The sequence below is a fragment of the Kickxella alabastrina genome (assembly GCF_025024165.1).
Source record: "Kickxella alabastrina strain RSA 675 chromosome Unknown BX661scaffold_13, whole genome shotgun sequence".
In the NCBI taxonomy this organism is placed as follows: domain Eukaryota; kingdom Fungi; phylum Kickxellomycota; class Kickxellomycetes; order Kickxellales; family Kickxellaceae; genus Kickxella; species Kickxella alabastrina.
This window is the reverse complement of record NW_026251484.1, coordinates 275665-298398: the sequence shown is the minus strand read 5'-3', so window position 1 is coordinate 298398 and position 22734 is coordinate 275665. Positions and strand designations below refer to the sequence as shown.

At 47.6% G+C, this 22734-nt stretch overlaps 8 protein-coding genes across 8 annotated transcripts; 5 read left to right on the top strand and 3 right to left on the bottom strand.

Moving 5' to 3' along the window:
• Positions 1-6154: 6154 nt before the first annotated feature.
• Positions 6155-7747, bottom strand: BX661DRAFT_171422 (uncharacterized protein; the record flags this gene model as incomplete). Its single annotated transcript, XM_051533700.1, has 2 exons — positions 6155-6778; positions 7448-7747. The coding sequence occupies 2 exons, from the start codon at positions 7745-7747 to the stop codon at positions 6155-6157; spliced, it is 924 nt and encodes a 307-aa protein (XP_051391244.1).
• Positions 7748-7899: 152 nt separating this feature from the next.
• Positions 7900-9513, top strand: BX661DRAFT_30000 (Sec7 domain-containing protein). Its single transcript, XM_051539045.1, has one exon. The coding sequence runs from the start codon at positions 8051-8053 to the stop codon at positions 9389-9391; it is 1341 nt and encodes a 446-aa protein (XP_051391243.1). The 5' UTR covers positions 7900-8050; the 3' UTR covers positions 9392-9513.
• Positions 9514-10181, top strand: BX661DRAFT_30001 (uncharacterized protein). Its single transcript, XM_051539046.1, has one exon. The coding sequence runs from the start codon at positions 9635-9637 to the stop codon at positions 10157-10159; it is 525 nt and encodes a 174-aa protein (XP_051391242.1). The 5' UTR covers positions 9514-9634; the 3' UTR covers positions 10160-10181.
• Positions 10182-10422: 241 nt separating this feature from the next.
• Positions 10423-11177, top strand: BX661DRAFT_183391 (EBP domain protein). Its single transcript, XM_051536222.1, has one exon. The coding sequence runs from the start codon at positions 10439-10441 to the stop codon at positions 11123-11125; it is 687 nt and encodes a 228-aa protein (XP_051391241.1). The 5' UTR covers positions 10423-10438; the 3' UTR covers positions 11126-11177.
• Positions 11178-12516, bottom strand: BX661DRAFT_183389 (putative 14-3-3 family protein ArtA). Its single transcript, XM_051536221.1, has 2 exons — positions 12299-12516; positions 11178-11963 (listed from the first exon to the last, which is right to left on the bottom strand). The coding sequence occupies exons 1-2, from the start codon at positions 12357-12359 to the stop codon at positions 11233-11235; spliced, it is 792 nt and encodes a 263-aa protein (XP_051391240.1). The 5' UTR covers positions 12360-12516; the 3' UTR covers positions 11178-11232.
• Positions 12517-13581: 1065 nt separating this feature from the next.
• On the bottom strand, positions 13582-14425 carry BX661DRAFT_183385 (uncharacterized protein). The gene is made up of 2 exons (XM_051536220.1): positions 14272-14425; positions 13582-14142 (listed from the first exon to the last, which is right to left on the bottom strand). Exons 1-2 carry the CDS (start codon positions 14373-14375, stop codon positions 14013-14015), a joined length of 234 nt encoding a protein of 77 aa, XP_051391239.1. The 5' UTR covers positions 14376-14425; the 3' UTR covers positions 13582-14012.
• An 820-nt stretch (positions 14426-15245) lies between these two features.
• Positions 15246-17567, top strand: BX661DRAFT_183379 (Vps5 C terminal like-domain-containing protein). Its single transcript, XM_051536219.1, has one exon. It carries the CDS (start codon positions 15347-15349, stop codon positions 17453-17455), a length of 2109 nt encoding a protein of 702 aa, XP_051391238.1. The 5' UTR covers positions 15246-15346; the 3' UTR covers positions 17456-17567.
• A 4416-nt stretch (positions 17568-21983) lies between these two features.
• Positions 21984-22556, top strand: BX661DRAFT_183378 (grpb/dephospho-CoA kinase). Its single transcript, XM_051536218.1, has one exon. The coding sequence runs from the start codon at positions 22089-22091 to the stop codon at positions 22365-22367; it is 279 nt and encodes a 92-aa protein (XP_051391237.1). The 5' UTR covers positions 21984-22088; the 3' UTR covers positions 22368-22556.
• The last annotated feature ends 178 nt before the right edge of the window (positions 22557-22734 follow it).

Below are 22734 nucleotides of genomic sequence, written 5' to 3'. Positions count from 1 at the left end.
AGCTGCATAGTGTGCAGCGGAAACCAGAACTGCGGCACAAGCGTCGCTGACTTGCGCAGCTTAAATATAATAAGAAAGCGCTTGTACAGGACGCACCCAAAGGTTCGCTGTGGTTCGGGTCCCTTGGCACCATGCCCAGTGACGCGCAGCGGTCCGGACAAAATAATGACGCCAAGCTTGGCAACCAGAGCAAGTGGCAGCTGTGAGTTGTCGCAGTACCGGGACAGAATGGCGTGGCGCAGCCTTAGCGAGTCGTTTCGATGCTGCTCCCGGTCGATGCCCTGGCAAACGCCGCGGATAAGCTCGAGCGCAAGGTTGAGCTGTGTGTATGTGTCGGGCTCGAGGCGCTGATCCGTGTGCTTGATCAGATCCTTGATAAACAGCGGGTACTTGCATATGCGCTGCACAGGTTTGATTAGGAAATCGCGCAGTCCAAGGCGCCGGTGCTTGGAATGCAGGGCGATCTGTGCCTGCACATCCTTGAGGAACGCAGACCATGCAGAGTCGTTCTCAATGTGGTCCAGCGTGGTACACAGCCAGTAGTACTTGCTGCAGTAGGCAATGTAGGCGTCGAATCCTCTGGCTTCGGACAAGAACAGCCGGGCCACAGACAGCGCGTGCGTGGTCACTTTCAGGGAGCGCAGAAAGTTGTGTTGGAACGAGAACAATACCTGCAGTGGGTGTAGAATAATCTCCATATGCAGATCCTGCGCTCCAGCGTACTCGCATAATGGTACGGCAAAAACGGCGACTAGAATCTCGAGATCCGTCACGTATGTCTCTTCGGTGGCTAGCATTTCATGGAGCACGTAGCTTCGCCGGTCGCTTGTTTTCTGCAACGGCGCCTCTAAATGCTGTTCAATCGGGATCGATTGCGTCAAGGGAGGGTTTGACAGCGGCGGTGGGGGTATCGTGGTTGTGTACAATGCAGCGTTATCGCTTTCGAGCTCTTGGTTGCATTGGTACGACGAGGCCCTCTGGCACATTATGCTCTCTTTCCTCAGGGGAATTTCAACAACCTCCGTCGCAACTGTGGCCACGGGTAACGCTGCAGCTGTTGAAAGGGGCGTCTCAGCTAACCGCAGGAGGCAGCGATCCGTGACCACGCGCAGTGTCTGTGTCAGATGTCGCAGTTGGGTGGGCCGCCGGTGAACTGATTGAACGGTGCTATTGGTTTCATCTTTGCTCAAGTGGCCATTGTCTTGTGTAGCACCGTCGGTGTTGCGTCTTCAAGGCGCTTGGCCAACATCCTTTCAAGGCCTGGCTTGTCCAAATCTTGAATGGAGATGTGCGGACGAGTTTCGGACAGCATCCTTGTGTACAAATAAAAACAATAATGAATATGCAATGCGAGTAGTAGAAACTATCTTGACAATAAACCAATAAAAATAAAATAAAAATGTCAATAACAATAACAATAACAATAGAGCAGAGAAAGAAAATGTGAGGCTCTCAACAAACTTGCTTGTTTTTCCTCTCTGGGGTCCTTTGGCGGATAGCAGGAATAAAAAACGTCATGCAAAAAAGAGTGTTTTAATTGCTGCGCTCTTCGTTACAAAATGATGACCGCGATACAAATTCATCCCTTCATTGACGCAGATGCCAGTAAAGCAACAAAAGGATGTAACAAAAGCAGTAGGAACAATCTCATTTTTCATTCTTATTTGGGCTCGATTGATAGTTTCATCTGCGGCAAACGCACAGCATGAGCAAGCAAACATAGTGGTAAAAACAACAGCATAAAAAACAGAGTGTTTTCGCCTCCACAATGTTAAAATCAAATATACATTTATAATAAAAAAGTGTATTACTAGAGTAGATTAAATACAATCAATATTAAAAATTTTCAATCTGGTGAGAACCAATGCTTTTTTTCATACATTTGACTATTATAAAGCAGGCCGTGTGAACATAATTTTTTTTGCTGGTTTCGTGTGGGGAAATTTTTTGAAAATGAAACAAATGGCAACACGCTGGTGGTATTTCCGATTGTGTGGTTGCCACCTCCGCCATTTCATACTGATATTGCACTATGTGTAATTTAATACCCGATTTCGAGCCAATAAATTGAATATACATAAAATATGCCAGATATTTGAACCGAACCAAAAAAAAACATGTTACTGCCCATGGTTACTGCCGACATGACGTGGTTACTGTATGGCCAAAACAGCATGAGCTCGTGGCGCAGCTGCTGTACAAGTATAAACTACCCTGCGTTTTTCATGTTTTGTGAAAAATAAATATTTACTTGGCAATGTTTTTTTTAGATTTATGCAGCCAACTCATGTTTGAAACACAATTAAATGGCTTGATTAGTAGATTTTCCCATTAATCCTGAAACTATCGTAAAGAAGTTTGAATTGAATGGGCAAAGAAAAGCAGGCTGTGGGGAGAGAGCCAGGTATGTGATGGCGGCAGCACAGCCAATATATATTTTTCCGCCTCTTTGTTTAACAATTTGTCGGCCATTTTTTATTTCTCAATTTCAGTTCTTTTATTTCTGTATTAACATCTAATTAACTTTTACTGCACATTTCACCAAGCAATGTCGCTGTTCAATGCGCTGCCTTTTCCGGCGATCAACACCGAATTGCCGAAGCGGTCGAGCGGGCGCTGCAACAGCTCAACGGCCCGCTGCAGGACAGCAACAACACGCAATACACGCTGGCAAAGCCCCTAGAGCGCGCGCGCTACCCTGCGTGCCCATCATGCGGAATAACATTCAACCTCTTCCGGCGCAAAAACAACTGCGTCAACTGCGGGCAGGTCGTTTGCGCCGACTGCATTGACAAAAAATGGTATCTTCCAAAGTACGGGCTAAAGTCACCTGTCTCTTGCTGCACGATGTGCGATCGCAATCTGCGCATGTCAATAAAGGGCAGACAAGAGCTCGAGAGTTGCTCGATTCGTGAGCTCCGCGCGTACTTGCAGCTCTACGGATTGTACAATGCGACAGCTATGATTGAGAAGGGTGACCTGGTGGCGGCTATTTACAACAACTCGCCGATGCCGCAGGTTAACGAGGACAAGTATCGCGCGTTGCTGCCGCAGCCTTCAGCGGAGGAAGCCAGGCCTCGCAGCAACGGCAGCAGCAGCATAACAGGAGCAGGTCTACAGATGCAGACGGCGCCGCTGGGAGCTGGGACCGCATGTTTACTAGTATTGGCGATGATATTGGTCGCGGGATAGGCAGTCTGAGAGATGGGTTGGCCGAGGCCTTTGAAAGCATGCCCTCGTCTTCGCACACGGGCGGTACCAGCATGTGCCGCAGTACCAGGACATGCCACAGCCGCCACCGCCGCCACCGCCGCCTAGGCAGAATAATGGCCAGGGCGGCTTTAACGGCTACTCTGGAGGGCCCCGCAGTATGCATCAAACACATACTCGCACTCGAGCTCGCGCAACCAGCAGCGCCCGCAGCAGCAGTTCCAGCAGAGCAGCCCTCGCCCACAGTCGCCCAGAGTGTACCGAGGGCCACTGCTACAAGCACTTCTCAGAGTGGCAGCCGCAGCAGGACTCCGGCAGCAGGGCAGGCTGCGCCAGATGTGCCAGATCTCAAGGAGCTGGTCCAGAGCGGTGCTAGTGCTGGGTCATTGGGAATAAAGGCGCTCAAGGGGCTTTTGGCCAAGAACCACGTCGATTACAGCAACATTGTAGAGAAGCAGGAGCTTGTGCAGCGTGTCGAGAGGCTGATTGCCAACGCCAAGCTGGAGATGGACCAGGAGCTGGCGGCAGAGACAGCAACCGCCGAAAGAAACACGACGCCGAGCAGCAGTGCAGGGCAGTGGCGGCGGTGGCGGCAGTAACGGAGTCGATGATAATCTGTGCAAAATATGCTGGGATGCATCGACCAACATTGTGTTCACACCCTGTGGACACCTGTGCACCTGCCTGGAGTGCGCCGAAAAGATAATGAAGCTGGATAGGCGCGAGTGCCCGATTTGCAGAGACTACATTAAAGCCTATATTCGCGTGTTCCGCGCCTAATAGGCCGCGTAGCCATTTTGTCATTGGGAGTTTTGGAGCGTAAAATTCACTTTGTATTTGTTTGGCCAAACGCTGGTATGGTTTGGCTAGAACTAATAAATAGGCTCAGAGAAAGTTAACATTTCGATTATGTTCTTATTATTCTTGTGCAAGCATTTTTGCCAAATTTTGCAATCGATAAAGTCAATAATGAAAAATAAGGCTAAGGCGTACAGCGAGGATTATCGCGTATCCTTTTCAGTCCAAAATGTCAGACCAAAAGTGGCAATCACGTGCGGCAGTAGCGCTTTTGCAATTCAGAAAGTCGCGTTTCCCTCCCTTTTCTGGTTTGACGCTGTCTCTTCCCTCAAAAAAATTAGGGACAAGTTTATTTTTCTTCCTTTTCAAGCGAAACTCAAAACCTTTTTTTATTTATTCCTTGTTTTTCACGAATTCCTTTGCATTTATTGTTTTTATTCAATTCCCACTTTAGCGACAGCTCGAGCTAAATCACCAAAGCGTTATTTTTTGTTTTTTATTGCTTGCTTGCGCACAGACACACACCAAAAACGACACGACGCGATACCAGTGGCGCACGGAGGAAGCTTCCTTTCTTAATTTTCTCAAGTGGCGTTTTGAAGAGGAGTGCCTTTGGTATATTTGTAGACGCCAATGTCGGTCAACAAGCCACTGCCTGCGACACCAGGCAGAACAGGACTAGATGAAGAACTTGGAGTCATATACGGCGAGCGGCCATCAACTGCACAGCACAAATCAAGCCAGCGTGAGACACCTAAAGCTTCAAAGCGACTTTCGGTATGTTTGTTTTCTGATTTGTTTTTTTTGTCGTTTTCCTTTTGTGGACCTTATTTTTTCTTCTTTTTCTTCAGCTGTTTGTCAGAGTTGCTTCCCAGTCGTGGGCGGATTGACATTGAACAGGATTTTTTGAAGTGACCTTTTGCCTTCTCCATCCCCTTCCTTGTTCCTTTGTGTGCCCAAAGTTGGTTCCTTACCCGGTTCTGCTGTGGTCAAGCAGGCCATACCGGTCGGTGTATGTTATTTTTTGTTGGTCTTCCTGCCTCCTTGTGTCCGAACCGGTGCTATGTACTATTGTTTTTGTGCCGATAATATAGAAGAAAATGGTCAAATGAAGTCAGGCGAGAGCTTTGGCTTGCAAAAATTCTTTATTATGCTTCACTTGGATCACTTTTTGAGTCTTTTTCTCTCTTTTTCTCTCTTTCTCTCTCTATATCCCTCCCTCCTCTCTCTCTGTCTCTCTCGAAGAATGCCGCATGGCATGGGGTGTGGTGTAGCTTCCTTAGAATTTTGGACTAGAGAATGCAAAAACAACAAACAAACATGCAAAAAACATAATTCAGCTCGGGCCATTTATAATAATGATATTAATGAAAGCTACAATGTTGTTTTTTTCTATCCAATCGACCGTTTTTCAATTATATTGCTATCTTTTTACTTTCATTGTTCTTCTATTGCTTATAGATGTCGCTAACAATGAGCGAGCCGACATTGCTGGGTGCATCATCACCCGAACTGAAGGTTCGGAAGCAGCTGATACAGCGGCAGCAACAACAGATCCTAGAACAGATCCAGCAGCAGCGACCGGCTCCGCAAAAATCTCCGCAGACACCAGAGCTGGAACCCTCACCAAAAAGTCTCGACACCCGCCTGTGCAACCGTCGTACTATAATTCTCGATTGGCACCGGCACGCATCCCACTGTCGCCACTGGCGTACCACGGAGAGTTCCAGGGCGTGCCCATCATGGAGAAGATAAGCGTCCGGGGCTGGTCAAACGATCCACGCAGCCGGTGGAGAGCACCGCGCTTCCGAAAGGGCAGATCTGCCAAAGAGGTTGTCATCCAGCCAATCAAAAACCAGGTCAAAGAACCGTGGGTCCAAGCGCAACAGTATGCGGATAGAGGCGCAGGTGTGCATAGCTAGTCCTCAAATTTCAGAGACATCGCCAATCACAGAGCCCGCGATGAATCCACCAAGGAATCTGTTAAAGAGTCGCTGGACGAGCCGGCGGCAGAGGCAGAGGCAGGCAGAGGCAGATGGTGCAGCGGAACCCGCCCAGGAGTCTAAGAGAGAGTCTGTGAAGGCGCCGAAGGTATCAAAGAGGGATTGTGCCAGGACGTCCAGAAGAGAGTCGCGGAGGGAGCTTGTCAAGGCGTCGAGGAGGGAGTCTGCAGTACACCTGGCTGCAACACTATCGGCAGAGGCATCTGCAGAGTCGGAGGCCGTGGAGCAGGACCCGTGGAGTCACCACAGTCATTGGAGCCAGATACACCAATTCCAGAGGTGGTATCAGACACGGTAGAGGGGCCAATGGCAACAGCAGTTTCGGGGATACCAGCGGTCTTGGTCTCGGAGGCAACAGTGGTGGCAGACGCTGATGTGGGGTCACTGACACGGCCGGTGACAACTGGGCAGCTACCAGAGTCAGCAGCGAGGAGAAGAGGCCAGAGGGGGGCCAGCAAGTTGCGACCAAACACCTCGCAAGTATCGCCACGGCCGCGCACGGAAATGCAAAAAATGCATAAGCAGCAGTACAGCGAGTGGCGCGACATCCATGTACAGTCTCTGACGCGCGTCGACTCGATTCTGCGCGAGGCCGTAGGGCTGAACACCAAGAGCGGGCGGTGGTCAACGTACATTCCCGAGATGCCACCAGCAGCCAGCGGCCTGGGCATCAGCGTGACACCCAGCTCGCCGCTGCGGCCCGACACACTGTACTCACAGTCACCGACATCAATGCAACGCGGTAGTGCCAGCTTGCCGGGACTCGACTATCAGGCCAGCGCGGACTCGTCAGCATTGCCCCTGCCGCGGATAAAAGCATTGAGCTCGCTGCCGGGCTCAAACTCGGTGGCCCCCAAGCGCATGTCCAAGAAGGGCGACAAGCGGGCACGTCCGTGTATAACCCGGCGATGCGGCAGCTCCAGCTTTCGCGCGACGAGTCGCGGAGATCGCGGCTTTTTGCCGAGTACGAGAAGCTGGTGGGCAATACGGATGAGGTCGAGTCAGATGACTCGCCCAAAACCAGTCTGGACCAGGGCAGCAGCGGGGACACAAAGACAGCTTTGACTACCCAGGCGGTCTGGGCCATATTGTCGAGGAAGAGGAGCCACCGACACCATCGCTCAACAGCTGGTCGCCGACAGAGCACGAGGCTAGACAGCGGCCAGCGACGGTTTACGCCAAGACAACTGCGCCGCCGCCACCGACCAACCGGCACAAGAGAAATGCGCTTTCGGCATCATTGTGCGCAGAGCACACGGACGTTTTTTCCAAGAAGCAGAGCGAGAAGCGGTGGACGCGCATGATCAGCGAGAACCAGCACTTGTTTGGTCGGCAGGCCGTGGAGATTACCGTGGACATCTTTCCAGACATGTGTATGATATTTCTGCCTATGCTACTGCATGCCCCGATGCTATCGGCATGCGGCACACGCTGACTGAGGCCGAGGTCCAGGCCATCGACGATGTTATTAGCCTGGCATCTGACGACGACGTCCACATGTACGTAGAGGAGGTCAAAAGGGTTAAGCCCGTGGTGGCGCTCAAGCTTGATTTGCCGCTGACTGTTGATCTGTTCCACGACGTTGAGCTGGCGCTGGCCGAGCGGCTGCCGCCCTTGTCTGCCAGGTCCACTGCTTCGGTCACATCCACTGTGGGCCCGCGGACGCCGCTGGCCAAGCCACTGCAGGCTATGCCGCTGTACTCGCCAAAGGCGTTTTCGGCCTTTGGCGTCAACATTTTTGGCGACAAGAAGCAGTGTGACAGCCCACTCGCCGAGTCGACGATGTTCGAGCCCCAAACGGCGACATTGCCGGCAGCAACAAAATCGCAGCAAGAATACCGGCAACAACAGCAGCAGGCGCAGCGAAGCGCCAGAGCATATACATAAACCAGAGGACGTATATGCCGGGGCTATTTTTGCGAGCGAGGAGTTGCCGTACCAGCAGCAGGAGCGGGCGTCGATGGCTGTCGAGGAGCCGGTGAAGCAGGCTGAACTGTTCGAACTTATGATCGAGAGCGACTCTGTTCCAGATTACGTGCATGAGAAGCAATACGAGCCGTCATCGGACTATGAGGAGGAGGGGCACGCGGAGCCAGCTGCCGTCTACACACCAACAATCACAGCCATCAGCCTGCCCGAGGGCGATGATGACGAGGAGGGAAATCGCAGTTCTGCGCCAAATAGCCTGCCCGAGAGGGAGGACGCCACTCTTAAACTCGCACCATCCAGCTTTAGCAAGACAAGGGACGTTTCTCTCAGACCGCCAGCAATCGACTTGCTCAAGAAGGAGGACGCCATGTTCAGACCCGCAACCAGACACAGCGAGTACGTGCGCAGCAGCTGCAGCTGGTCGAGTGCACGACGCCGGCGGCATCGCTGGCCAGGCCCTGAGCAAAGGAACGGATGCGCACCGCGAGCTTCTTCAGGAATACATGAAGCGGTTTGATTTCCACGACCAGCCACTGGATTTTGCGTTGCGGCAGCTTTTCCAGGAGCTACACCTGCCGGCCGAGTCGCAGCAGATCGACCGCGTCATCACGGGCTTTGCAGAGCACTATAACGCGTGTAATTCTGGCATGTTCTTCTCGGCCGATACCGTCTACGCCTATGCGTTTGCCATCCTGCTGCTGCACACTGACGCGCACAACCCGCGTGTGCGGCAGAAGATGACCAAGCTGCAGTTCATTGCGCGCGCTAAGCTGTTGGACGACGGCGACGAGATGTTCGATGAGATCCTGGACATACTGTACGATAATGTGACAATGGTGCGCTTTGAGTACGCGCCTGGCTCTGTCATGGGCCGCGCCGCTATGGCTGACACCCAGCCACGGGAGCAGGGCATCAGCGGCTGGCTGCGTCGCATGTTTGCGCCTGCCGCTCATACTGCCGCCCCCGTGCAGTCGCCGGTGCCGCTGAGCCCGAGCGACATGCCCAGCAAGCAGCAGTACTCGTACTCCACAACGCCGCGACGCATGGTGCCGCCGGGTGCAGTGCCGATCCCGATGAGCCCGCATAGCGAAATGCCTGCCAAACACCATCAGCCACGGCAGTCGTTTGGAATGGCGTCGCCGAGCTCCCCGCTAACCACAATGTCTCCGTTGAGCACCTCTGCCAACAGCCCCCCGCTGCTATCGAGCTTCACCACAGCTGACATTGCCGTGCCAGCGCAGCCGATGGCGCTCGAGACTATCCGTGTGAGCAGCCTGAAGAGCCACGTCAAGCGCCGCCCGTCGCTGCGCGAGGGCCGTCCGCTCTCGGGCATTGTTTGGCCGCAGCCCACGGCCAGCACTCCCACCGAGTCGCTGACCCAGCTGCGCGTGGACATGGCTGGCCTGGTGTCGCGCAAGATGAGCGGCAGGACAATGGCCGGCGCGCGCTAATGCGACGCTGGAAGGACACATACCTGGTGCTCAGCGGCAGTCGACTGTACTTTTTCCGCCCAGAGTCTGCGGCCAACCACAGCGCCCATGCCGCGCAGGCCATTCAGGCGATCGTGCCGCTGCGCCACGGCGTGGCTATTGTCGACTCAAATACAAAAAATATCCGCATGTGTTCCGCGTCATGGCTGATGACGGCAGCCTTATCTTATCAAGGCCGCCAACGACGATGCTGTTGCCGAGTGGATGGCCCGGATTAACTGTGCTGCGGCGTTCAAGACGATGGATCTGGCTCGCCGCGGGAAGCCGATTATGCCCGATCCCGCGCGCGCCCGCTTGCTGGAGGAGCATCTGACTGCGCTGGACGCACAGCTGTCCAAGATTGACGACGGACTGGAACGCAGTCTGAGGCTGTTCAAGCAGCTCGCTGCCATGGTGCCATTGACCAAGGCTGGCCGCACCAAGATTGTCGTGTTTGCCGACCAGGTGCGCAACAAGCTTGCCGAAATTTATCTGTCGGAGCAGCGGCTGACATGTTACAAGGACGTACTGCACCTGGATTTGACCATCGAGTATGAGCTGAGTGCGGGCCCCGACAACGGCTGGGACAGCGAGGACGATAGCCAGAGTGACTGGAACCACGATGAGGCCAACTTGGAGGATATTGAGGAAATTGATGAGGAGGATGAGGAGGGCGCGTATTCTGCTCTTGCGCAGGACCAGCGCAACATATCGACTTGGGACATTGACTCGCCAAACACATCTTCATAGGGGTCCTCCCCCTCCCCCCCCCTGTTTTCACATTTTTCTTTTATATTTTTTTGTATTTGCCAACCCAAAGAAAATAATTAAAATTAAACTTGGAACCAGTGTTAGCTATTATCAAATATACGTTGAAACTATTAATGCTATAACTTGCATTTTGTTGTACTTTTGCTGGCATGATGTGGACCCAAAGTCGGACAATCTGTAGATGTGCCATCTTGACGCTTGCTTGTCACTATGAAAAAATCAACTTTGTACACTATTAACTTTTTTCTTTTTTTTATAATGTCTGATATTATTAGCAACAGCAGCCATCCATACTATCCGCAGTCACTCGTGCTTGACGGCTTTGTTGCGCCAATCCAGTCGCCTGCCACCTTGCTAGCTACCATATCTACGCTCATCGCCCTCCTCCTCCTATCCACCTATCTCCTGCTCATCACCAAAAGGCCTAACCTGTCCTTGGCAGACCGACTGACCACTCTCTGGTTTGTACTCTGTGCCTCCCTGCACTGCTTATTCGAACTCTACTACCTCGCGCACTTCTCCAGTCTTGCTTCCACGCCCGACTTTGTTGCCAGCTTGTGGAAGGAGTACGCCAAGAGTGACAGCAGGTATTTGGCACAGACTCCACTTGTTTTCGCCCTGGAGTTTATCACAGTGTCAGTGACTGGTCCCTTGTGCCTTCTGACCACTTGGCTTGTGTGGTGTGGCGGCTGTGCCCGGCATATTTGTCAGTTAGCCGCTTGCTTGCTGCACTTGTACTCGGTTGTTTTGTACTTTGGCACGGAGTTTATGGCTAAGGAGTCGAATTGCCGCCCGGAACCTGTATACTACTACGTGTATCTGATTGCGATGAATCTGCCATGGGTGCTGGTGCCGCTGGGACTCGCTGTCCAGAGCACCACGGAGATATACACCGGTATGTTGGCCGCCAAGCGAGCCACCGCTAGTCTCAATGTTAAAGCCTAACCATGGGCATATAAATATGAAAAAGTGGAAAAGTGAAAAAGTGAAATTGAAGACAAGAATAATGAAGTGAATGTTTAAAGAAAAAAAGGAAAGCTATTATTAGTTATTTAAGCGTTGTTCTCGGCATCGCCGGCGGCGGCTTCGGACTCCTTGGGAGCAGCCTCCTCCTTGGCGGCAGCGGCATCGGCAGACTCCTGAATGTCGGATGTCCAAAGGGTCAGGTTGTCGCGCAGGAGCTGCATGATCAGCGTCGAGTCCTTGTACGAGTCCTCCGACAGCGAGTCGAGCTCAGCAATGGCGTCGTCAAACGCCTGCTTGGCCAGGTGGCAGGCCTTCTCGGGCGAGTTGAGGATCTCGTAGTAGAACACAGAGAAGTTGAGAGCCAGGCCCAGGCGAATAGGGTGTGTGGGGGCGAGCTCGGTGTTGGCGGTCTCGGTGGCGGCCTTGTAGGCGTTGAGGGACTCGTCAGCGGCGGTCTTGCGCTTCTCGCTGGTCTCAAACTCGGCAATGTAACGCAGGTAGTCGCCCTTCATCTTGAGATAGAACACCTTGGACTCGCCGTTGGTAGCCCGCTTGAGCAGGTGCGTGTCGAGAACGTTCAGGATGTCACCGCAAATGTCCGACAACTCCTTCTCGACAACCTGGCGCTGAGAGCTGACAATTTCAACGTGGTGCTTGTTGTCCTTTGCGGTCTCCTTCTGCTCGATGGAGGAGATAATACGCCATGATGCACGGCGGGCTCCAATGACGTTCTTATAGGCGACCGAAAGAAGGTTGCGCTCCTCGACGGTCAGCTCCTGATCCTCTGCGGCGACGCTCTTCATGTTCTCAACCATCTCTACAAAATGTTTAATACAAAGAAGAATTTGACTTGTCAGTTATATTGAAATGTTTACAATGAGGTTTGGCTGGGTGGAAGATGTAAAAAAATGGTGCGTGGTCACAGCGTGATGATGATGGTGATGATATGTGAACAACTGAGACAAAATAGGCGGAATTGTCACTAAAAGTTTCCATGGGTCTATGCGCTTTCTCTTTTACAAACATGATCTTGCAAAAGTCTAAAGTAAAGCAGGTAAACCAAAGGCAGTTTTTTTGTTGCAGGAACTACTAGCAGGCAATGGCATAAAAGCAAGATGCATTTAAAGGATATAAAAAACAAAAGCTACGTACCGTCATAGCGCTCAGCCTGCTCGGCAAGCTTGGCCTTGTAAACGAAATCCTCGCGAGACATGGTTATTTTGTGGTGTTTAAAATGTGGTGGTGGTTACAGACTGTGCTTGCAGAAAATAATAAAAAGTAAACTTTTTTATTATGTTTGCAAAAAAGAGAGAAAGAAATAGACAGAGGGGTGGGTAGTTGAGAGAAAAAAACGAGAGAGAAAATGTGTAAAGTTGAAAGTAAAAGAAAAGAAAGCGAAAGGAGTGAAGAGCCGTGAAGGAAACAGCTGTCAATTTATGTGATTTTTCCCAGAGACTAGAAAATTTTCTAAAAACCCCGAGTGAAAGGAAACGCGAGTGGCCGTCGCGGATTTTTTGTTAGCCCCTTTTTCGTTCTTTTTTGGACTTCTTTGTCAAGCTAAAAGGACACTTGCGAATGTGTCATTTTTTTGTTGTCTGCGTGTTTGCGTGTATGCGCCGCTCCTTTTTTTCCTTTATGGCCAGGGAATAAATGAATAAAATGGTTGTCTCAAGGCCTTGTCCGCCATATTGTTTTCTTCTCGTGCCCCCCTATCCCAAATACTCGGGTTTTGGATATACACCAGAAATTGAACGGAGCGAGGTCTAAAAGCAAAGAAAAATAGTGACAACACAAGCCATATTATATCTCTCCACCTCCTAATGCTTCTTCCAGTGCTCCAATTTTCTTGGTCTAGCAACACTACATCGTAGAAATGACTGTAAAAAAAAGTGATGTGCGCTGCGTTTTTCGTCTAAAATTTTCTGTTCGTGTTTTCAGGGTGAGAACAATGATTTACACTTTAAATTGTGTTTATTGTTGTATTTGCTTTGGCATATCAAAAAAATCAATCGGATGACTCGAGCAAAAGCTGGGCACCTTTTTTTGGCTGCAAGCGTCCTGAGAATCCGGCGAACACGCGACGAACACAGCCTCGACGCTCAGAATTTACTTTGGCGTGCACACCTGTGTGAGAGAAGAGCTTGAAATAAAGAGAAAAAATTACTTGACACATCACTTTTGGTATTCCCCTGGCCCTAATCCTTATACATGCGCAGACAGAAAATAACGCGGTGGAAATTCCCCTCATCCAGAAAACCAATAAAAAATATGCTGCTCGACTGTACTTTTATTCTCTCTCCCCTGACCCAGCTTTGATTTTTGTCGATGTTTTTGTTTTGCTGCAGGCTTGGCCGGGTGTTCTCCGGATAAGGGGAGAAAGTGTGCGAGTGGCAAAAACAAGGGCACACATGGCGTTATTGTGAGGCCCACGGTCCTTTTTTGGCAGTAAGAAAAAGGCACAATATCTTTTTTACTTGCGCTTGGTCTTTCTGCGCGTGGCTGCCGCAACATCTTTTGCCGAGCCCATGGGCAGCTTGCCTAATAGAAAACAAAAAATGGAACATAGGGGACATGGTATCTCTTCTGGCATTAGCAGTCAGACCAGACTCGCAAGATGTATGATCCAAAGATAAGAAGCGACATGTCTAAGCAAAAAAAATGACCCGGCTCCAAAAACAAAAATAAGGTACCCTCGTCCTGCAACAAAACAAATCAAAACAAAACAACAAAATGGGCATGGACAGGTCACACGCCTTTGTGGATATCGGAGAGAGCAGGACAAGGGGGGGGGCAGTTTAAAGAGAGCATACTACCAGCCACATCGAACAATGTGCATCAATCAGCCAAAACGGGTTATTCAAACTTTTTAAACCCCCGTTGTTCTAATTCTCACAATGCTTCTAAACTTACGTTTGCGATCTGTACTCTGCTCGCTCGACGAGTCATAATTTGCCAAAGGATAGTTGGGCGTTGACGCTGCACTATTGACCGCCGACCTAGTCGCAAATTTTGTGTTTTGTAGAAAAAACCGAGTTAATATATACATTGTTTTTCGCCGAAATCAATTAATTGATTAGCCATATTGCATATGGCTCAAGCCATCCGGACTACTTTGTTGGGGTTACCTTCGGGTAGCTGTGCGGCGACTCGAAAGCCCCATGCATTTGTCCATGTGAGAGGCAAACCTTGCTGCAGGGAATGAACGCTGGCAGTTAAGGCATTCACACATGTCCGAGCCACTGTCTGTGCCGTTGTTCGATGCTTGCGCTCCCTTGGCAACTAGATAACATAAACAAAACATGATTCAAAGGTTAGCCTCTTCATATATAAACGCCAGTCAAGACACACATATTTTAAAGCCAACACTTACTGTTGCACTGGCACCTACACGATAAGATATTGGGCTTGAGATAAGTCGAGTGTGTGCATAATTCTGTTAGCTACAACTCCCCCCACCTGTAAACAAAACACCATATCCAAAAGGGCATTATGTCTCGCGCTTACCTTGTGCTGCAATTAGCGCAGACTGATATGCCCTGCTTGGCCTCAAAGTGGGTATCAAACACCACGCCCATAGTCATATCGTCGATCAACTCAGTCAGGAGCTCTAACGCCAGCAATGCCCTGCACCTTTGATTCTCCTGCTGCTGCGAGCCTCCTCTGTCACTCCCGCTGGCTGGTGGCGTAGTTGGTGGCGTCATCGCCGGCTTTGCAGTCTCCAGGGCGTCCCTTGCATGCTTGAGCGCGGCTATTTTGCCCTCGTAGAAATGGAGCAGTTCGTCGTATGCCGGGTTCGGCATCTTTTTGTCGGCATTGCCTGGGCCGTTGCCGCCATTGCCTTCCGACTTAATCTTCATAGGCAAGGAAAATAACGGGTTGGCTAATGCGTTGATTGGAATAAATAGAGACGGACAGGCGCGTTTAAACGAGAAGAAAAATGAAGAGCCAAAAAAAAGATATTGAAAGTGAGAAAAATGGTTGGTAGCGTTTAGAAAAAAAGCGAATGCGTGAGCGCATGCTTTCTGCTGCATCGGCTCTATCAATCTTTAATTGTGGGAGGCTGTTGTCATGTGCTTGTATGGTTTTTTTTTGCGCTTAGCTTTTTTCTTTACTTTTTCTTTTAAATTTTCCACATTTTCCACATTTTCCACATTTTTCGATTTAAAATTCTAACCCCCACTCTATTAATCTCTCCAAGCTATGGACGGCTCCGAAGATGACCTATTTGGCGGCGGGTTCAGTCCGACCGACCGCTCGCGGCAAAGCCAGTCGGAATTTACATTCAACACCGACGAGATGAATCCCTTTGGCGATTCCAGCGTCGTCTGGGATTCCACGCCCACAACCAACCCAGCGACAACCACCAAATCCCTGGACAATTCAACAGACTCTAGCGAGGACGACTCCTCTCACCTGCAGCGCCGAACCGAAGCACTAGCCATCGACGACTCACAAGCATCCCTGGATGACGAAGCCGGTTCCTCTGCTGCTGCCCCTGCCTCTGCCTCTGCTGCTGTTGAGCGCGATCAGGGCATTGCTGCCCCAGTGTCCAATGGGACAGAGGCTGCCTTTGCTGCTGATAAGCCTGTGTCCTTGGGGTACGCTGCGCAGCCGGCCGTGCAGACTGCGCGCCGGGTGGGGATTATAAAGCGCGGGCTGCGGTCTCCCCGAGTCCTGGGCAAACAATCGCAAGCCTCATTTGAAGACCCGCTTTCAAGCGCAGCAGCAGCCAACAACGAGGGTAGCAACATGTCCATTCCCGCCGCCAGAGCAAGCGTTGATGTCGCGTACTCCACTCCGTACAACTCGGCCACTGTGAAAACGCGCCAGACACGCTCAATGTCCGAGGCGCGCCGCCGGGCAAGCTTTGACAGCCCGATGAAGCAACAGCAGCACAATGTGCATCCGTACGACCAGCAGCTGCCGCCGCCTCAGCAGCAGGAGCAAATCCAGCATGCGCACGAGCATACCGACCGCGTGGCCTCGTCGCCACCATCGTCGCAGACCAGCCGTCCAAGTGCTTCCGGATCCAACACCACATCTTCCCGTGTCTCCGCCTCGTCGCGCGCGTACTTGAACGCGCCGCAGCGCAGACGGTCTTTGGACCCGACGCCCGTCGACCAGATCCCCAAGTTCCTCATACACGTGACTGAGCCAGTCAAGGTCAGTGACTCGCTCAAATCATCCTACATCGCATACAAGGTGTGCACGCACAGCGACGCGCCGATGTTCCGCGAGTCCGAGATGGTTGTGCGCCGCCGGTACCGTGACTTTGACTGGCTGGCGCAGGAGCTCGTGGCGAGGCACCCTGGGATCATCGTACCAGCCATTCCTGAGAAGCAGTCCATGGGCCGGTTCGAGGACGAGTTTGTCGAGGCTCGGCGCGCTGGCTTAGAAAGCTGTTTGATGCGTATAAGCGAGCATCCGGTGTTGTGGTGCGACGATGTGTTTAGGCTTTTCATCGAGGCCGATGACTTCCCAACCAAGGCGCGCATGATCACGGAGAACCGCGTGGCTGCCGAGATTAACGGCACCGGCCCGCAACTCAGTGGCAGTAGCACTGCCGGTGGCAGCGGGTTGTTTGGCGACGCATGGGGCGGCACAAAGTACAAGGAGAAGGACGAGTGGTTTGCCAAGCGCATGCAGGAGCTGGACGCCATTGAGGAAGAGCTACGCGCACTGCTGCGTGCCCTGGAGTATTGCCAGCGGCAGCGGCGCGAGCTCAGCATTGCCCATGGTGAGTTGGGCGAGTCGTATCTCAAGATGGCTGGCCAGGAGCTCAGCAAGTCGCTTGCCAATGGACTCACAGATATGGGGTCTTTGCAATTAAAGCTCAAGGTGCTGCAGAACCGCCAAGGCGTTGCTGACCTTGCCGCCTTCCAGCTCACCACCGAGGAGTACATCCGCATGATTGGCGCCGTGCGCACCGCCTTTTCTGCCCGCGGCCGCGCCCACGGTCTGTGGCAAACAAGCCTGGGCGACCTAATTAAGCGCCGCAAGGTCCTGGAGGGTCTCGTGCAGCATCCCTCGAGGGCGTCCCCTGAGCGCATGTCACAATTGAAGGGGGAGATTGCACGCTCGGAAATACGCACTGAGTCTAGCCGGAATGCCTTTGATGATGTCTCGTTAATCTTGAGGAGGGAGATGGCCAGATTTGATGTGGGCAGAGTGAGGGACTTCCAGGCGGCCATTGAGTCTTACTTGGTGTCTCTGATTGAGACGCAGGAGGAGATTGTGTTGCTGTGGGAGGCGTACTTGACATCGCTGGCGAATACGGATCCATCGGCCGATGCCAGATCCAATGTGTAGATGAGCGTTTTTTGTTGAAGTTCAAACAAGAACATTGATATGAACTGGTTGTTGAAACTTGATTATGGCGTATATGTATATGTATATGTTTATTAGACAAGTTGAACTAATCTATAGTCAAAATTTAATTAAAAAAGCTAAGATGATCGCTCGAAACCACACATTTAAAAGACAATTTCTATCAGCCATCATAGTTATTTTACGAGAGTTTAGGCTCCATACCTTACAATATAAGCTTATAGGTAAGCAAGTTTTTTTTATGAGATCACAATTCTCGTGTTTTTCATTATAATGTACAAGGATGTTTTTCATTTTATCAGTGGACTTCTTGGCTAGTATAGAGAGATCTTTGCGCTCTCTTGCGTCAGATTGTGGCCTTGATACTTTGTCGCGATTTTCTTGAGAATATTCATGGTATTGTGTAATTATAATTTCATTTTTTGCGTGATCCTTACCAATTTTGAAAAAATCCATATAATGTCTTGTCATCGTTGCCATTGTCCATAAAAATTGGGGTTCATTACATTTTTTGTCTTTTATTATTCATTAAAATTTTAAGTTCAAATGAAATATTATTCTTAGGGTTGGCTACGTTCTTTATATACCCATCCAGGATGAGTGAAAAATGTTGGTTGAAAAGTTTTACAGTATGCAAAAGTATTTTTTTGGCCACATTGATACACTAAGAAAAAGCATCGATTTTCTCTCTTTGTCTGCGGTGCTTACTAGTGAAAAATAAAGTGTGCAACCTTTTAAATAAAAATTAGGTAAATAAAGCCTCCTGTGGAATTCTTAACAAAAACACGTGCACACATTTTTTAAACCGTCTTATTTTACATTATTTTGCCTTCTAAATTTGCTACAAATAACTGCAAGCAAATGTACAGCTAAAAGCTCACTCTACTTGTTTTATTGAATTATTTTCTACCTAAGCCAAACCAAATGAAAAACTTGAACCTATTACTGCGATCCGCCCGGGGGAGTTCCCGATGTCTCCCTGATGGGGGCCTGTGGTCACTACCCCTGGCTATGCACATGTGGTGTAAACATTGTATTGCAAATGCATATGTCAATTAAAACCTTATTACTACACGGGTTTACTATTGATATGCATTTGGTTTGCCTTGTGGAACTATTCATCTCATCATGTTTTCAACAATATCTGCATTCCTTTGTAGTCACGTTGATGTTCACCAAACCATTGCCTGTCGATATGAAAGTTGTTGAGGAGAATTCTCCCTTAGCCAAGTATTGTTTTCGTAGCTTTCTTATATATTCAGGACCAGCCGCCGACCCTGTGGTGGTTGGTTCCTTGTTCAATTTAACGCATGTTCAATTCCATATATATCTGCTCCCTTCGGGAGACCTTAACATTATGAATCAGCTGTTAGTATCTCAGTACTAGTTGTGTAACCTTATTTATTTATATATTGTCAACCACAAACAGTAAAGTAAAACATTAGAATAATTATTTTGCTGTTGTAATGCTGTTGGTTGATATTTGCGTGCGCTTTAACCACAAACATAGAGAGGTGTGTTACTTCGTCTCGATGTTTTGACAGCCAGGAAACAAAAAACAAAAACATGTACCCAGTTTGAATATGTGCTGAAAAGCTATGCCCAATATTCGCTCTGCAAAAAAAGTGTTAGAATACAATGGCAATGACCCGTTTGACCTATCATTTCTCTATAGCTTGAGTTTTCTCCAAAAGTGTGGGCTCTTTATTTATAAGTTTAATCCCGTACAAGGACGTATTAGTTCTTAAGCTATGTTTCATCATTTTTGCTCCACAAAATATAACCGTGTCGTACGTTATACTATCAAGAGTTTCCTTGTGCTTCACAAATTCTAGCGTTTCTCCGCGCATTTTAGCCAGATGTGTTGCAATCATTTTGTCTTCATCCCGTTCTCTTTCATTATCAAAAGGTAACCACAAAATAATTGTTTCTAGGGGGTTCAGAGTAGTCCTAAAAATCCCGTACACTGTTTTGTTCTCTTTTTTCTTTATGTTGTACACCCTTTTGTTGGCCATGAGTGAAAATAAAATAATTCTAAAATATATAGTATTAAAATGGAAAAAAAATAAGAAAAAGAGGGCCAGGGCTTTCGTAGGCATATTCCATCCTTTATAAGTCCAATCAAAAGCAGTGGTAAAATAATAAGCAAGCACGCCCATTACAACGAATTTTTAATGTATTGGATGGCTGCAATTGATAAAAAATTATTTGCTAAAAAGTGCGGCTGCATTGAAGAAGTGAAAAAAACAAATATTTTCTTGCTGTCCACAGTCACCCATATTAAAAAGAATAAGCTTGCTTTATGAGTTTCTTTTACATCTTCATCAAAACAAGTTGACAGTGCTAATCAATGGATTCAACTAAATTAAGTTGCTTATTAAATTTGTTTTCATACATTGGAACTCAATGAAGCCTAAAAAAACGTGTTTGCCCTTGAATTATTATATATTTTTCTCAGGCTCGGCTACAATATACTTAGTTTTTATTTAGTCTTGTAAACTATAACCGCATCGTAACTTGTTGAATTGACTTGCATTATGCCCTTAAAATAGGAATACTCAAACCCTGATATTTACCCATGTCAATCAACACCAATATTTTTGTCATGTTGCTTTTATCGCTACTAAAGTAAAAATATTTTCCAGTTTGAGCATTCCGTACTCCAAAGTGGTTGTGAAAAGTGCGAATTATATATTGGCTGGTGATTGAATAAAGTCTAATAAAAACAAGCTGCTGAATGAAAAATTTAATTCATTGGCAGTGAGCACACTTTATATAATATATACACAGCACAAAAAATTTATAGTTTTTTTGCTACCAAGCCTACATTCATTTTACAAAAAAAAAGAATATTTCAAAATGCTTTGTTATGGCGTGTTTAAAACAAAGTCAACCAATTATTATATTTTTATTTTGCAATAATTCAAACATCACATGATAGCTACTTGTAAAAGCATGTGTATTACTCATTGGTGTTTTAATTGACATCACTAAGCTTATTTTTAATAATGTGTGTTTTCTGATGCCAGATTTTGTGATTTTTGTAAACTAGTTTATTGAATAAAATGTTGAATTAAAAGATTTAACAGAATAACAACACTCAACAACACTGTGCTTTGAAGCCATTCAATAAAAGGTAAAAATGAGTGTTTAAAATAGCTACCTTGTACATTACTATATTATATTCGACATTTTTTTGGCATCTGAAAAAAACACAATTTTAGCCTGGTCAGTATTATTGTCATTATTAATGTCGTACACATGAGCTTTAAGCTTGTTTATAAATTCCTTGTTGAAATTCTCTTCAGAAAAAATAATTACTGCATGGTACATCTATTATCACCCTGAAGTTTACATTCCATGTTTGCGTTGTATATTTTTGACTTATTGTTTAATAAATTCAGGCTCTTAACCTCATTGTTGCGCTGGGTTTTATATTGGAAAACCATGTTGAAATAGATTTAAGCTTTTTGTCATTGACTGATACGTTAATAATGACAAATTCCATTGCGCTAAAAGTTAAAAATAAATGGTAATGTGTTCAAATTTATATTTAATAATAAAAAATAGTGTATGTGCTCGCAATGTGTTCTTTATATATCCGCATATTACGAGTAAAAAATGACAATAACAGCTGTTTTCTTTATAAAATGTTCTAATCGATATATTCAGTCTTATTTTTTTCTGAAAACAGCGTGTGGGAGCTGTAAAATCATGTTCTGATGTCAGCAATAACAAATGTGTATAGTGCATGATGCGATCTGATTTGAAAAAAGATAGTGCTTGATGTTGTTGGATCACTGTTTTTCTTTAGCTATAAATAAACGTTATGCGGAAAGCGCTATATTCCTATTTTTAATATAAATTTTTGACGAATTCAATAGAAAATTCCAATTTAATGTTTTTTGCACAATAAGAGCGTCTTTTTATTAGAATTTAACACATTTTTGCACGGTATACTCTCGTGTTTCAATATAATTAAACAAATTAACTTGATTAACATATGTTTAAATTATGTATTTTAATATGAGTACCTTATGATATATCAATCCATGTGTTTTTACAATGGTAGTAGTGATCAGTTTGAATGATTATGTCTGATATATGCTACAACAGGGTATAATTAAAGACATTTTATTTATTTCAAGGAGAGCAATTCCTGGCTGCCCGACAGCCGCTCTTTTTATATGCTCTCGTTATGACATAAATAAACTATAATAAAACATATAATCATTGCTCTGATTGCCACACGCGTAATCAATTAATCTCAGTAAGGCAACGTGTAACATCATGTGCCTCAACTGTGGCATATATCATAAAAATAGCACATATTGTGCATATATAAAAACTCAAGGCAATAAAAGCTATATTCAATAATCGTGGCATTCAGTTTTGTTTTGTTTTATTGAACTTTTTTAGTTGGTAGATTTTATTACACTTCAAAATGGGCATGTTTATTCCTAAAGACTGCACCTATTTTAACGAGCCACTCGTCATTTGTGACCATAACCCCAAGTGGCCCAGGCTGTTTCTTGAAGAAAAGCAGCGTATTCGGCAGATCATTGTCAACTTAATACTGGACATTGAGCATGTTGGTTCAACCGGGATTCCCAGCATGGCTGCCAAGCCAATCATCGATATACAGGCCGTCGTAAACAATTTTAATAACCCAAGAATCTGCGTTACGGGACTGCGCTCTCTCAGATATGCGTACAAGGGGGAGTGCAATATTGCGGGTCGCGAGTATTTCAAAAAGCCTGGATACCACATACACATGGTGCAAATCAACAACGCCGAGTATACCCGCAGGAAATTGTTCGTTCAGTACCTACGTGATAACGAGGATGCTCGCATCGAGTATGTGAATTTGAAGAGACAGCTAGACAACAAGTGAGCGGGGCACAGAGAGGGACAATACAAATACACCAACGACAAGACTGATTTTATCGTGGGCATCCTGCGAAAGGCCGGCTGGCAGCAATAATTTTTATGAATATTGGCATTGTTATAGTAAGAGGGGGGTGTGAGGAGCACTAGTTGTCTAGTGTTAAAAGTTAGGGGTGATTTTATAAATGGTTTTATTACTGATGTTTCTAAAGTACTTCTAGGCCGGCCTCATCTTATATATGTGCCCTGTCGCCTTTGTTGTGCACATTGTCAATTGTGCGCTCGTTGGTGAGAACTGGATCTTCTGCGAGCAGACCGGTATCTTGGAAGTCAATGTTGTGGTTTTCGTGGTGTGCACTCACGCGTGTGCATTG